At 48.5% G+C, this 12,826-nt stretch overlaps 1 protein-coding gene and 1 long non-coding RNA gene across 3 annotated transcripts; one reads left to right on the top strand and one right to left on the bottom strand.

The window, feature by feature from the left end:
• Positions 1–249: 249 nt before the first annotated feature.
• LOC138844398 (uncharacterized) lies at positions 250–2,166 on the bottom strand. Of its 2 annotated transcripts, none has more exons than XR_011380170.1 (2): positions 1,061–2,166; positions 250–958 (listed from the first exon to the last, which is right to left on the bottom strand). It is a non-coding gene; the product is annotated as an uncharacterized lncRNA (long non-coding RNA). The 2 variants fall into 2 exon arrangements; XR_011380171.1 differs by having other exon boundaries at positions 1,377–2,166.
• A 24-nt stretch (positions 2,167–2,190) lies between these two features.
• On the top strand, positions 2,191–8,039 carry PHLDA1 (pleckstrin homology like domain family A member 1). The gene is made up of 2 exons (XM_002711345.5): positions 2,191–3,657; positions 3,989–8,039. The coding sequence occupies exon 1, from the start codon at positions 2,429–2,431 to the stop codon at positions 3,629–3,631; it is 1,203 nt and encodes a 400-aa protein (XP_002711391.3). The 5' UTR covers positions 2,191–2,428; the 3' UTR covers positions 3,632–3,657; positions 3,989–8,039.
• The last annotated feature ends 4,787 nt before the right edge of the window (positions 8,040–12,826 follow it).

Below are 12,826 nucleotides of genomic sequence, written 5' to 3'. Positions count from 1 at the left end.
TAAGTTATTTCTTGAAATGCATTCTCTGTTAATTTCTTTATCTCACAAAACCTGGCAAGTAGGGCTATTTTAGTGAGTTGATGTTGAAGGTTGAAATAAATGAAGACCAAGTTCTCATCAGTGTACAAGATTCTTAATTCTACTGAGACTTCCAATAATCAATGTATTGTGGTGAGGCCATGCGCTTACCTCTGAGACGGTCAGAAAACTACTAAATTGTTGTGAAATGACCCAGTGGGAAATCCTGACTTTCTTTTTTTCTTTTTATTTATTTATTTAAATTTTTTGACAGGCAGAGTGGACAGTGAGAGAGAGAGAGAGAGACAGAGAGAAAGGTCTTCCTTTTGCCGTTGGTTCACCCTCCAATGGCCGCCGCGGCCGGCGCACCGCGCTGATCCGATGGCAGGAGCCAGTTGCTTCTCCTGGTCTCCCATGGGGTGCAGGGCCCAAGCACTTGGGCCATCCTCCACTGCACTCCCTGGCCACAGCAGAGAGCTGGCCTGGAAGAGGGGCAACCGGGACAGAATCCGGCGCCCTGACCAGGGCTAGAACCCGGTGTACCGGCGCCGCAAGGTGGAAGATTAGCCTAGTGAGCCGCAGCGCCAGCTGAAATCCTGACTTTCAAAGTCTCTAGTTATAAGTAAGTGGGTGTTTTTGAAAATCATGTTGTCCAGACATTTTCAAATAATTTTTGGGGTCAAGGTGCAGAAGGTGAGATAACATCCAACTGGAGTTTCTTCTAAGAAAATGGCTTAGGCTTCCAGATTACCTCTTATTTTTTTAGACCATCACATTTGTGTTTTGCCACATGAAATGTCTTTTCCAACCGCACCTGCCCTCAGAGACTCTGAATCACAGACTCAAAGGAAGTATCTTTTGCAAATGAGCTGAAGAATGTCATCCCGCTGGAAGGATGAACAGCTGGTCATGTAGAAATTCCCTGGAATGCTCACTTGTCCTACAAAGGCAGGGAGAGAAACAAATGAGATGTTAAGGTAGTGTTTGTCACTAGCACTTAAAATTGTAAATCTTAACAGTTTTACTAGAAATCTTTGCATACTTTTAATAATTGTGAAGGCCCTGGGGTCTGGCAGAGGGCAATTGAGTGGGAATTGTCGCATTTGATCAGATACTGTGTCTTGGATTAAGAATAAGGCCCTCCGAAGTTTAAAAGGCACCCTTTGTTCTGATTGCCTTGGCATTAATCTTAAAATGACACACAAAGGATGTGACTATGGCGGAGTTCTCCAAGTTCATCGACCACTTTCTCTTCCCCGCCTTTACGTCTTTGTAGCAAGTAGCAGATGAGCTAAGCGCCTTTCTTCCACTCTGGGCACAGCAGCAGCCTTTCCTCTTACCTTGGCCACCCCTCTTACCTTGGCCACCCCTGGTTTACTTAGGCTGATCTGTCCTCCCCAGCAGGGTCAGAACAGTCAGGGCTGCCCATTGCGTAGTGGACGAGTTCCCCCACCAGGAGGCGCTGTCTCTGTTTTTGCCCTTTTTTCGGCTTCACCTTGCTGGGAAGCAGTTTCTACAGAAACTGTTTAAAGCAGGACTTCAACGGAGTCGGAGCCGGCGAGGAGGGCTTTCTTTTCCTTCCCCGGTCACAGATAAATGAGACTCCCAAACTGGGATCTGGCCCGTTGGGAGGAGTTTGCGAAGAGGGACCCGCGGGGGCCAGCCAGGCGTTCGGAAGACTGAACTGCCTACAAGCGTGGGGTCCCTGAGCCCTACTCTCGCCCTTTGTAGTCAGTCTAGTGACTGCGCTAACAGATGTTGCAGGCCGCGGCGAACGTTGAGAAGGAAGCCGCAGCGTCACCATCGCGGGCGAAGGGGACTGGCGAGTGACCAGACGCCACCTCTAGCGGGTCCATCTTTCCCCAGCCACCCCTTCCACACCGGACAGACGGTAGCGCTATTGCTTCAACAATCGTCCGCTCACTCCGAGAAGAGTGATTTAATGACGCGGACCGGAGTGCGATGTCCCCCCGCCTGCTTCTGCGGGAGGCTTGCTGCCGCGGGACTCCGCACCCGCGGGCCTCACCCCTGGCTCCCCTGCTCGCCGAGGCCGGGGCGGGCGTTCTGCGGGGTCTCGAGCGCACACAGGGCCTGGCCTGGAAGCTGTCCCCGCCTCCGCAGCCCCGTCCTCACTTCCTGAGCCTGGGCACGGAGAACTGCGCGGGGCCTAGGAGAGGCGGGACGCGAGGCGGGGGAGGATGGCCTCTCGGCGCCCTCGGGGCGTCGGCATTGGTCGCCGGGCAGGTGGGGAAGCCCTCGGCGCTCGCCCCGGGCGGAGGAGAGGAGTTTCCGGGGCTCGGGCTCCCGCCGGCTCCCCGGACCAGAAGCGCGGCAGCGAGCGGGTGGCGAGAGGCGGAGCCAGGGACGCAGGGGGCGTGGACGCGGCCGGCTTTGGAAGGGCCCCAAGTTAATGAGGCGTGCGCCGGCAGCCGAGCGCCTCTCCGAGCTGGGCTTTCCCCCGCGGTGCGGGCGCCAGGAGCCGCCTTTTCCGCTGGGTGTCACTCGGGGGTGGAGAGGATGGCCCATTCAAAAGCGCCGCGAGGGGGCCCGGCCAGTAGCCGTCAGTGAGCGCTGGCAGGAGGACGGCGGAGGCCAGACAGCTGGCTGCTCCGGGACCTTGCGGCGCATCAGGAAGCGGCTGCCCCTCTGCCCCGACCCAGAGCCGCCGCCGCCGCTCTGCCTCCTGCGCGTTAGCCTCCTCTGTGCGCTCCGGGCAGGTGGCCGTGGGAGCCGCTGGGGCGAGGACGGCGCGCGGCTGCTGCTGCTGCCCCCGGCCCGGGCGGCTGGACGCGGAGAGGCCGAGCCGAGTGACGTCCCCCTCTATGCCGGGAGGATGTTGGAGAGCAGCGGCTGCAAGGCGCTGAAGGAGGGGGTGCTGGAGAAGCGCAGCGACGGGCTACTGCAGCTCTGGAAGAAAAAGTGCTGCATCCTCACCGAGGAGGGGCTGCTGCTCATCCCGCCCAAGCAGCTGCAACACCAGCAGCAGCAGCAGCAGCAACAGCCCGGGCAGGGGCCGGCCGCCGACCCGTCCCAACCCGGGGCCCCCGCTGTCGCCGGCCTCGAGCCGCCCGTCAAGCTCAAGGAATTGCACTTTTCCAACATGAAGACCGTGGACTGCGTGGAGCGCAAGGGCAAGTACATGTACTTCACTGTGGTGATGGCCGAGGGCAAGGAGATCGACTTTCGGTGCCCGCAGGACCAGGGCTGGAACGCCGAGATCACGCTGCAGATGGTGCAGTACAAGAATCGGCAGGCCATCCTGGCGGTCAAGTCCACGCGGCAGAAGCAACAGCACCTGGTCCAGCAGCAACCCCCGCAGTCGCAGAGCCAGCTCCAGCCTCAGCCGCAGGCACAGCCTCAGCCGCCGCCCCAGCCCCAGCCCCAGCCCCAGCTCCAGCCCCAGCCCCAGCTCCAGCCCCAGCTCCAGCCCCAGCTCCAGCCTAAGCCTCAGCCCCAGCAACTCCACCCGTACCCGCATCCACATCCACACCCGCACCCACACCCGCACTCGCACCCTCACCCTCACCCACTCGCGCTCCCGCACCAACCGCTGCACTCGCACTCGCAGCCGCACGGGCACCGGCTCCTCCGCAGCACCTCCAACTCTGCCTGAAGGGGGCAGTACCCGGGCCAGAGCAGGTAAGGCCCCCGGCACCCCCGGGGAGTGGGAAGCTTGTCCAGGGATTCGGCTCTTGGAGAAGAGGTGGGAGATCACCGCAAGTTTCTGGGGCGGTGGGGAGAAGAAAAGCAAGCTGGAGGCGGGAGAGAGCCGGGCAGAGCCCGGGGGGCGACCTGAGCGAGGCAGGGAGACCCGGCGGACCGCTCAGGTTCAGGCGTGGGACCCCCAGCGCCATTCGCCGGGTGTCTGGGCTGCTCAAGGCCCCCGGGTCTTTCTAAGCAGGTTTTGTGCAACATCTGGGTGTTGGAGGATACTGAACCACCTGGTTCATTCGGTGTGGTTTCTTTCCAGGTTTTGAGGACTTGAGGAAGTGGGATGAGAGCACGTTTCTATTGTCTTCACTGGGATCGCACGCAGAAGGTCTCCCCGCCCCGCACCAGAACCAGTAGCTTGGACCTTGTCCCACCCGTAACTTGGGGTCGCTCTTGGTTTTCCGCATACTCTCATCACGAAGCAGGAGACGACGCCGGGAAGACTTACTTAGGAACCTTTGAAAGGATCTGTTAGCACGGTGGACCTTTTTAGGAGCGATGATGTACTGTAATTTTATTTTAATGTATTTTGATTTGTGATTATTTATTAGTTTTTTTTTTTTAAGAAAAGATAACTTGTTCTGAGACATTTCTGAATGTAGGCCATTTTCCAGAAAGGAAAGTTTATTTTCGAAAACGTATCCCTTAACAAGTGCGAATCTTGGGAAAGAAAAAAGGAAAAGGATGGTGGAGGGGAAACACGGAGCACCCATGCATTATTCCTAGGGCATTTTCAGAGGGTTTGGCCTTTCCTTGTTTGACCGGGAGGTTAAAATTAAACTGATACGACTTTTCTTGAGGTTTTTGTTTTTCCTTAGGCATAGTTTTATAGAGCGGAAGTTTTAAAAAACTAAAAGTTTAGAATTGTGTGATTATGAAAATCGAATGCTCGAAGGGACTGCTCTTCTGAAGGAACAGAAATCTGTAGAAAGGATCATCTGTTTCAAAATGTATCCAACGTAACCCACCTGATGGCTAGATGCTCTCATCTTGAGGATGTGGTGGGATTGGGTGTACTGTAAGAAGGGGTTTACTTGCCTCATCGGTGTGTGAAGGTTTTGACTATTTACAGATATGAATGCGTCAGATGTCCATTTCCAAAACTGTAGGTGGGAGATAAGAGAATCATTCAGCCTGTTTGAGAGAGTATTTGTGTCTTGTAGACAGTAACACCCTTCTCCAGGAGCTTTGCATACTTGATTTGTACCACAATTTCTGATCTTCCACTTTGTTCTAGAAGCAGCACACGGAAGAATCTCCTAGTTTAAAATACAACTTGTATATATCTCAAAGGGTTGGGAGCCGTAATTTTGTTTTCCTACTGAAAATAATGTTGATTGGAGAAACCGACTGTTTTGCTTTTTATTGCTCTGTAAGAAATTTGAGGGTTATGCATTCTGTTGTTAGGTTAGCTAAACTTAGAAACTGAAAAAGGAAGGAGTGGATAAACACTGGGTTTTCAGTAAGAAAACAACCCGAGTCTGTTTTAGTAGCCACTTGTTCAGTAGTCTGTGGGGGAAAAAAGAGGATGTGCTTTTAAAGGTAGAACAAACCCTCTTCTGTGTGGAGTCAAAATCCACAAGGGCAGATGCTACTTAAGTTGAAACAGAGCCATGGGTGATAGCAAATCCTCCTGGGGCTGAGAATCACTTCCTATCTGCATGGCTGAAGCGGCATCTGGTTTACAAAGTCTTGGTCAGTGTTTTTCCAGCATCCTAACTGGAATAGTTAGTCTTAGCCCACTGGGAAGTTTTGTAGTCAAGCAATGGAAACAGAGTTGCATGCTAGAAATGTCTTCATTTGCCTGCTATCTAGAAAGGAGTTTCAAGGTGAAATTACTTTTTTAGTGTAAATTTTAAGTGATGAAATTTGAGATCATATCTCTTAGCCAGAAAGTTGCAGGGAAAATTGAAGCTTGAGCAAATGGTAAGGAAAACGGAAGGGGGCTCCCACTTCCAGGACACTGCGAAAATAGGCTGCCAAGGCTTCAAAACTGCCTGTCCTCCACCTTTCTCTATCTGTGGCAACCCAGAAAGATCTAAGGGTTTCTTACATCAAGACTGATTGGGCTTCCTTTGCACTAGTGCTGTACTTTTTAAGAAAATGTCCCATAACATTATAGTTTACGCACATGCAGATCATGATAATCTCAATTGAACCACAGCTTTTTCCAAATGAAGGGTTTTTCCTTTAAAGTCTTGTGTTATAAAAGAAATGAGATTCATACCAAATACTTTTAAAATGAAGGTTCTTGTAGAGTTTTAAAAGGGCATTTGTATATTGTTAGCTTACTTGCAGGGCCAGGTTGTCTCAGTGCTGGGAAAAACACACCCAGCCTCCTCCTGCTGGGCTTTGTTGCTCCCACAACGGCCATGGCTTTTAGTGGTGATACTGAAGTCACAGTTTCTTGTCTTTCCATAGCCCTGGTTCCTGGTTTCGCTGTGATATTTATGTTGAATGAGGGCTCCCTAGTCTTAATCCCTCTTAGCATTTAACTGTGAAATCTCAGAGAAGTAGGATGGTTTTATTGTTTTGACACTTGGAATTGTTATGGTTTAATAATTTTTCCAGAGCCAAAAAAAAAAAAAAGAAGAAGAAGAAGAAGAAGAAGAAGAAGAAGAAGAAGAAGAAGAAGAAGCATGCTCGGTAATACTGAGAAAAACAAAATATGAATATGTATCAGTTAATGTCTCAGTGGCTTTATTCCTCCTGTGAGAAAATGATACAAACCACCTAAGGTACTTAGGTCTGTTTCTTCCTTGGAGAAATGAGAGAGGTGAAATTACCTTCAGCCCAAGAAAAATAAGAACAAAAGGGCAGGTTTGCTAGAAAACCTTAAAGAAGTATGAAATGTTAAAAGATTTGGAAAATTCAAAGGAATGTCCCATCTGGAAACTGAACTTTGATTCCTGAACTTAACCCTGGCTGGCACTGAGCCTCTGTGGGGTGAGCTCAGTAACTATTTGTTGGGAGAAATGAATGAAAGAAGGAAAAAATGTGTAACTCCCCAACACCCCGGAGGGGGTTTCTCTTGCCTTCCTGAGAGGGGCTGATTGTGGCACAGGCTGAGTGAGGAGGCCTTATGAAGCTCCTTAAACACACAAGGTCCACTTCGCTCTGTCCGTGCCCTACAGGAGTAAGGAAACCAGAAGAGACCCTTTTAAAAAATGAACCTGTTCCTCATTGAGCAAGCTGGGATATTCTAATCACATGGAAGCCAAGCCATCTTTATAATTTCATATTTTTTTCCAATGATGGTAAAAACCAACCAACCAACAAAAAACACTACCCTTTGCTTAAAAGAGTTTCCTCACTGTTAACGCAACCTGTTTGGACTCCTCTTTGTTCTCCTCCACCAAACCCTGTCTTTCTCTTCAAGAGCCCTAATTTTAATTCTGACACTAACCACATTAGCTGCAAGTGTGCGAATTCAAATATGTTGCTTGTCTTCTGACCCCAGGGAAAGTGATGCAGTTTTAAGTTGGCTGCACACTTGTTAATAACATGTGCAAGTAGCAGGCTTGCAAGGTGAATCTGAGAGTTCAGTGAATCTGAAGCAATCCCATAGAACATAGAGCTTTGGGTGATGAGGACAAGCCTGAAAGCATTTGTTTGTCTTCTTGTAAACTAACTGGTTTTTGTTTTACCAGTAGAACACCTTCAGTAGAATAAAACTTACATTTGGAAACTGTAGATCTTGCTATTGAATCCATCAGTGATTCTTTGGAGAGAAATATACATACTTACCTATAGCAACCTCAGAGGTATTAATTGTGGAAGTGTGTTGGGTATCAATTTTTAAGACTCATTTCTAAATTCTTGATGCAGTTTGGAAAGGTAACTCGGAGCTGCAGTGTTGAAGAGCTGATGAAGATTTGGGTCAGAGTAGATGACCCTGCAGGGTTTTCTTAGGGCATTCATTGTTGTCCGGTGAAGAAAGCAGAAGGACTTCCAGTGAGAGAAGCCCCTGTACAAACACTGGTGAGACCCCTTCTCCCCAGGGCTGTGAAGCTGTTTTGCTGGTGATCGCCTGGGCAGTGGGGAAAGCAGATTTTAAAGAAAGAGAAAACTGTTGTCTGTTACATTCCGTGGTCAGCCCTCTACCTAAGGTTGCAGAATACGCAAACATTAGCTTCTGGAAAGCAAGGATCACCATGTACCAAATGCTTTGGAAACCATCACACGTTCGTGAACCCAATAGCGTGGTCTGAATTTGTGTAAATATGTCGGAAATGATTTTGGAGAGATGTGATTTATTTTTCATATTTTCAAAATGCATTCCATTTCAAATAAAGTATCTATTGAGATGACTGGCCTGTGGACCTTTTCAAGGCCTGCTTTGCTGGGCTGTGTACTTACACCATGTGTTCCTATGGGATAAACGTTCTAAAGGGCTTGGCTGTTGTAAAGGCCCTGACTGAGGCTGGTGTTTGAGGCAGTGGTTAAGATGCTGCTTGGGACACCTGCACCCCAAATTGGAGTTCCTGGACTTGAGTCCCCGCACTGCTCTCCAGTCCAGCTTCCTACAATGACTTGAAACACTTGAATCCCTGCCATCCACCTGGGAGACCTGGATTGAGTTCCCAGCTCAGGCCTTTGGCCAGGCGCAGCCCTGGCTGTTAAAGGCATTTGAGAAGCAAACCAGCCCATGGGAAATCTCTCCCTATATCTCTCTCCCTTTGAAATAAATATTAAAAAAATTTTTTTAAATGACCATCAAATTTTTTTTAAAGGGTCTTGATCTGGGAAGAAAACGATCATTGCTGAAGTTGGAAATTCATTTTTAAAAAAAGTAAAATGACAAATTTTGAATGTCAAAATACACTCAGATCTTTTGGTAAAGTAACTAGTTGTCAGACTGCTAATGAATGTGAGTTGAATTTTACATAGTGTTGCAGAGGATGAGAAACCCCGGCCCCTGGTGAATTCCCTTTAAGGTGATTCTCTCTTGAGTCCCAGAGAGTCCAGTGCTCTTAGGTCTCCAGGGAAGGGCAAGCTTTGAGTCTAAGAGTCAATCCTTTAAAGAGATTTTTTTTTTTTTTTTTTTTTTTGACAGGCAGAGTGGACAGTGAGAGAGAGAGAAGGTCTTCCTTTGTCGTTGGTTCACCCTCCAATGGCCGCAGCAGCCAGCGTGCTGCGCTGATCCGAAGGCAGGAGCCAGGTGCTTCTCCTGGTCTCCCATGAGGGTGCAGGGCCCAAGTACTTGGGCCATCCTCCACTGCACTCCCGGGCCACAGCAGAGAGCTGGCCTGGAAGAGGGGCAACCGGGACAGAATCCGGCGCCCCGACCGGGACTAGAACCGGTGTGCAGGCGCAGCGACTCAATAGGCTAATCCTCCACCTGCGGTGCTGGCCCGGCCCAAAGAGATTTCTATAAAGCTTCCTGTTCTGTGTTGAAACCAGAAGCGGGACTTGCGTCTTTAAAGAACAATAGCACAGCTTTATTCTTAGAATTTCCATTGGCATCTAAAAGGCTTTAAATATCAAGGGACGTTAAATTAGGAATTTTGAAGACAATTTTTTTTTATTCCTTAGCATAGTCTTACATTGACAGCTTTATTATTCCACTTTTATTTATTTATTTATTTTTTAAAGAAACCTGAGGCCGGCGCCATGGCTCACTTGGCTAATCCTCTGCCTGTGGCACTGGTACTTCAGGTTCTAGTCCCGGTTGGGGCGCCTGATTCTGTCCCGGTTGTTCCTCTTCCAGTCCAGCTCTCTGCTGTGGCCCAGGAAGGCAGTGGAGGATGGCCCAAGTGCTTGGGTCCCTGCACCCGCATGGGAGACCAGGAGGAAGTACCCAGCTCCTGGCTTCAGATTGGCAGAGCTGGCCGTAGCAGCCATTGGGGGAGTGAACCAACGGAAGGAAGACCTTTCTCTCTGTCTCTCTCTCACTGTCTATAACTCTACCTGTCAAATAAAAATTAAAATTAAAAAAAAAAAAGAAACCTGAGAAGACAAATTATGGCCATTGTGAAGAGACTTTCAGGTTCTGTGTGAAATAAATGAATGAGAGAGTAGTAGATGGTTAGATGGGGTTGGTAAGAGCCAGGATTTCAGTCACAATGCATGAGTTCAAATCCCAGTTTTACCGCTTATTAGCTATGTAGACCTTGAATTATTTAACCTCGGTTTCCTTTTTTATAAAATACAGTTAGTAAAGGTACTTAATGCTAGGATTATTGAGAACAGTTAATAGGTTAGTATGCATGAAGGTTCAGGGGACAGTGCTTGGCATTGCTCCAAGAGGAAGCTCCCTGCATTGTACAACAGGTATACAGTCTTGGGCATTGTTCCAGCCATTCGGATATATTCCCTATGGTGTTTCGAAGCTATGAATGGGCATTTCCTGAGTTCTCAGTACTACCTTTAATGGTCAGAACAGTGTGATGACAATATCCTTGTATGCGACTTTGAAAATAAGAAGATAACCCATTATTTAAAATCTGGCCATTTAGTGACTATTTTCATTTGCTTATTACCTAAAATACATATATAAAATAAAAGTATATGTATTTTAAGGTATTTACAGTTAGAATCACAATACTCCGTACATTACAATACGTACATAGCTGTGATGCTCCACCACCTTGCTGCTTAGGATGGGGAGAGCACTTAGCCCCCAGGAACAGGGTGGTAATTGTCATGCTCTGAGTCACTCCATTCCTCAGAATTGCCCTCAACAAGTACCATCTTGCTCTGGGACACACCCTGTCCTTGGGAGGGTCCATAGCAATCATCGGTCATCGGGGAGTGGTAAAGCGGGGCTCTGTTGTCTGAAGTCAACAAGACTCTAAAGGGCCATGGCAGTCCAGAGCTCCCTGTGGAACTGGCTAAGGTCTCCCCCAAGGATGACTTGTGGCTGTACTTCAACTCTCCCTCTGCCCAGTCCTGTTTCCTTGCTCCTTCACAGGCGCCATTCTCAAGAACACTGCACTTCTTCCCCTCTACCAGCTTCTTCCTAATCTGCAGTCGAATCTCACAGTCTCAGTGCCCGTCTCCCAAATAATCCTGTCTATGACATCCCTGTGTGAAACTATATGTGTAAAGTTGTTCCTTGGCCGGCGCCGTGGCTCACTAGGCTAATCCTCCGCCTTGTGGCGCAGGCACACCGGGTTCTAGTCCCGGTTGGGGCGCCGGATTCTGTCCCGGTTGCCCCTCTTCCAGGCCAGCTCTCTGCTGTGGCCAGGGAGTACAGTGGAGGATGGCCCAAGTGCTTGGGCCCTGCACCCCATGGGAGACCAGGAGAAGCACCTGGCTCCTGCCATCAGATCAGCGTGGTGGTGCGCCGGCCGCAGCGCGCCAGCTGCGGTGGCCATTGGAGGGTGAACCAACGGCAAAGGAAGACCTCTCTCTCTGTCTCTCTCTCTCACTGTCCACTCTGCCTGTCAAAAATAAATAAATAAATAAATAAATAAATAAACTATATGTGTAAAGTTGTTCCTTGATATCCTTGGGTTATCAGGGGGCAACTGATGGTTGGTGCCAGGACCCCCATGGATACCAAAATCCATGGATGCTTGAGTCTCTTATCTCTTATATAAAATAGAGTAGTATTTGCACATAACCTACACACATTCTTCTGTGTGCTTCAGATCATCTCTAGATGACTTGGAATCCTAGTTCAACATAAATGCTGCCAATTCCAAGTTCTAGCTACGTGGGAGGCAGCAAGGGGAGGATCAAGTACTTGTGTCTCTGCCGCCCTAGTGGGAGACCTGGATTGAGATCCTAGCTGATGACTTCAGGCTGGCCCACTCCTAGCTGTTGTGAGAGTTTAGGGAGTAAACCTGCAGATAGGAGCTGTCTGTCTTTCCATCCTTGTGTCTCTACTGCTTCATTAAAAACGTTGTACCAAGTAATTCCTAATTTATTATAGAATTTGAGCCAAATTTACATTTATGTTATAAGGAAGGCATTGTATGAACATGGCATAGTAACTATCGAAAACGATTGACAAATGAAAGTCTGAATGATCAATTTATTGGCCCTGTGAATCAATTCAGCAAAGTACTTACATTGCTTCTTACTCATAGACCTAGTTGGAAACCCTCACTAACCACACAGGAAGGCCTTAGTCAAATAAGTGCCACGGTGTGAATATTCTGGAACTCTAGCCTTGCTTGCCTCCAAAGTGAGTCTGGTTTATCAAAGACAAAATGATGGCTAAAGGACTTTGGAAGTTGAAATGATGCAGTTAGGCTGCATTATTTTAGGGTTTTTCAGAATCTTCTCTGATCTTGAAGGAATCAGTGGGACCAGCAAACAGAGAGGTCCACTGTGTTACCTTTGATACTGCTTCTGAGACAGAGTGGACGTGCGAACCCTGCCAAGGCACTCACCTGAAGAATTTGAGGTTAGGCTCCGGAAATACAAACTCGAAAGAATAGTTAATGTGGTTATGCTGCATACTCTCAAACTCTGCCAAAGTCATTTCTAATCGAATGAGCAAACACAGACAAGACATCCTGTGCTTCCAAAGTAGCTGATAAATGTGTATTCAACTACTGCACAGAAGAAACAGGAAGTGACTTGAGACTTTCGAAGCTTTCATGACATCACTGCCCTCCATTGACTTTCTCCTCAAGCACATAGTTCATACGGTTCAGTCCCCCCTAAAGCCGACTGTTCAGTAATTTGGCAAGCACTTTGAACTTTGCCGTAGCAAATTCTAAGCAGTAGTGTGGTTTACCACGTCAGAGCTGACTCATCCCCTCGAGAGCAGACCAGCTTTGTGACTAATCGCAGTCAAAGGAGCTGAACTTGTAACAGTTTGAAGCGTTTTTCTTTCTCCCTCTCTCTCTCTCTCTGTCTCTCTCTCTGGTTTTTAGCTACTGAAGAAATGTTCATTTCCACAAAGCTTGACTGCAGTTAGCAAACACTTGCCTATAATAAACCTTCTGAGTAACCGCAAATGCATACATTAGCGTGCGTGTGCACGTGCCGGTATATTTTTCACTGGTAAGTAACTTTCACGGCCCATGAAGGCCCCTTGGTCAGTCTTTTGGTGTGGAACCTGACAGCTGAGGGGTTGAAACAGCACCGGGCAGAGCTCTGAGCACCCTGCTTCAAGGGTGAGTCCCACCTTGCTGGACTG

This window comes from Oryctolagus cuniculus, chromosome 11 (assembly GCF_964237555.1).
Source record: "Oryctolagus cuniculus chromosome 11, mOryCun1.1, whole genome shotgun sequence".
Taxonomy (NCBI): Eukaryota; Metazoa; Chordata; class Mammalia; order Lagomorpha; family Leporidae; genus Oryctolagus; species Oryctolagus cuniculus.
Note: the sequence above shows the minus strand (reverse complement) of the source record. Positions and strands in the feature narration are given on the sequence as shown.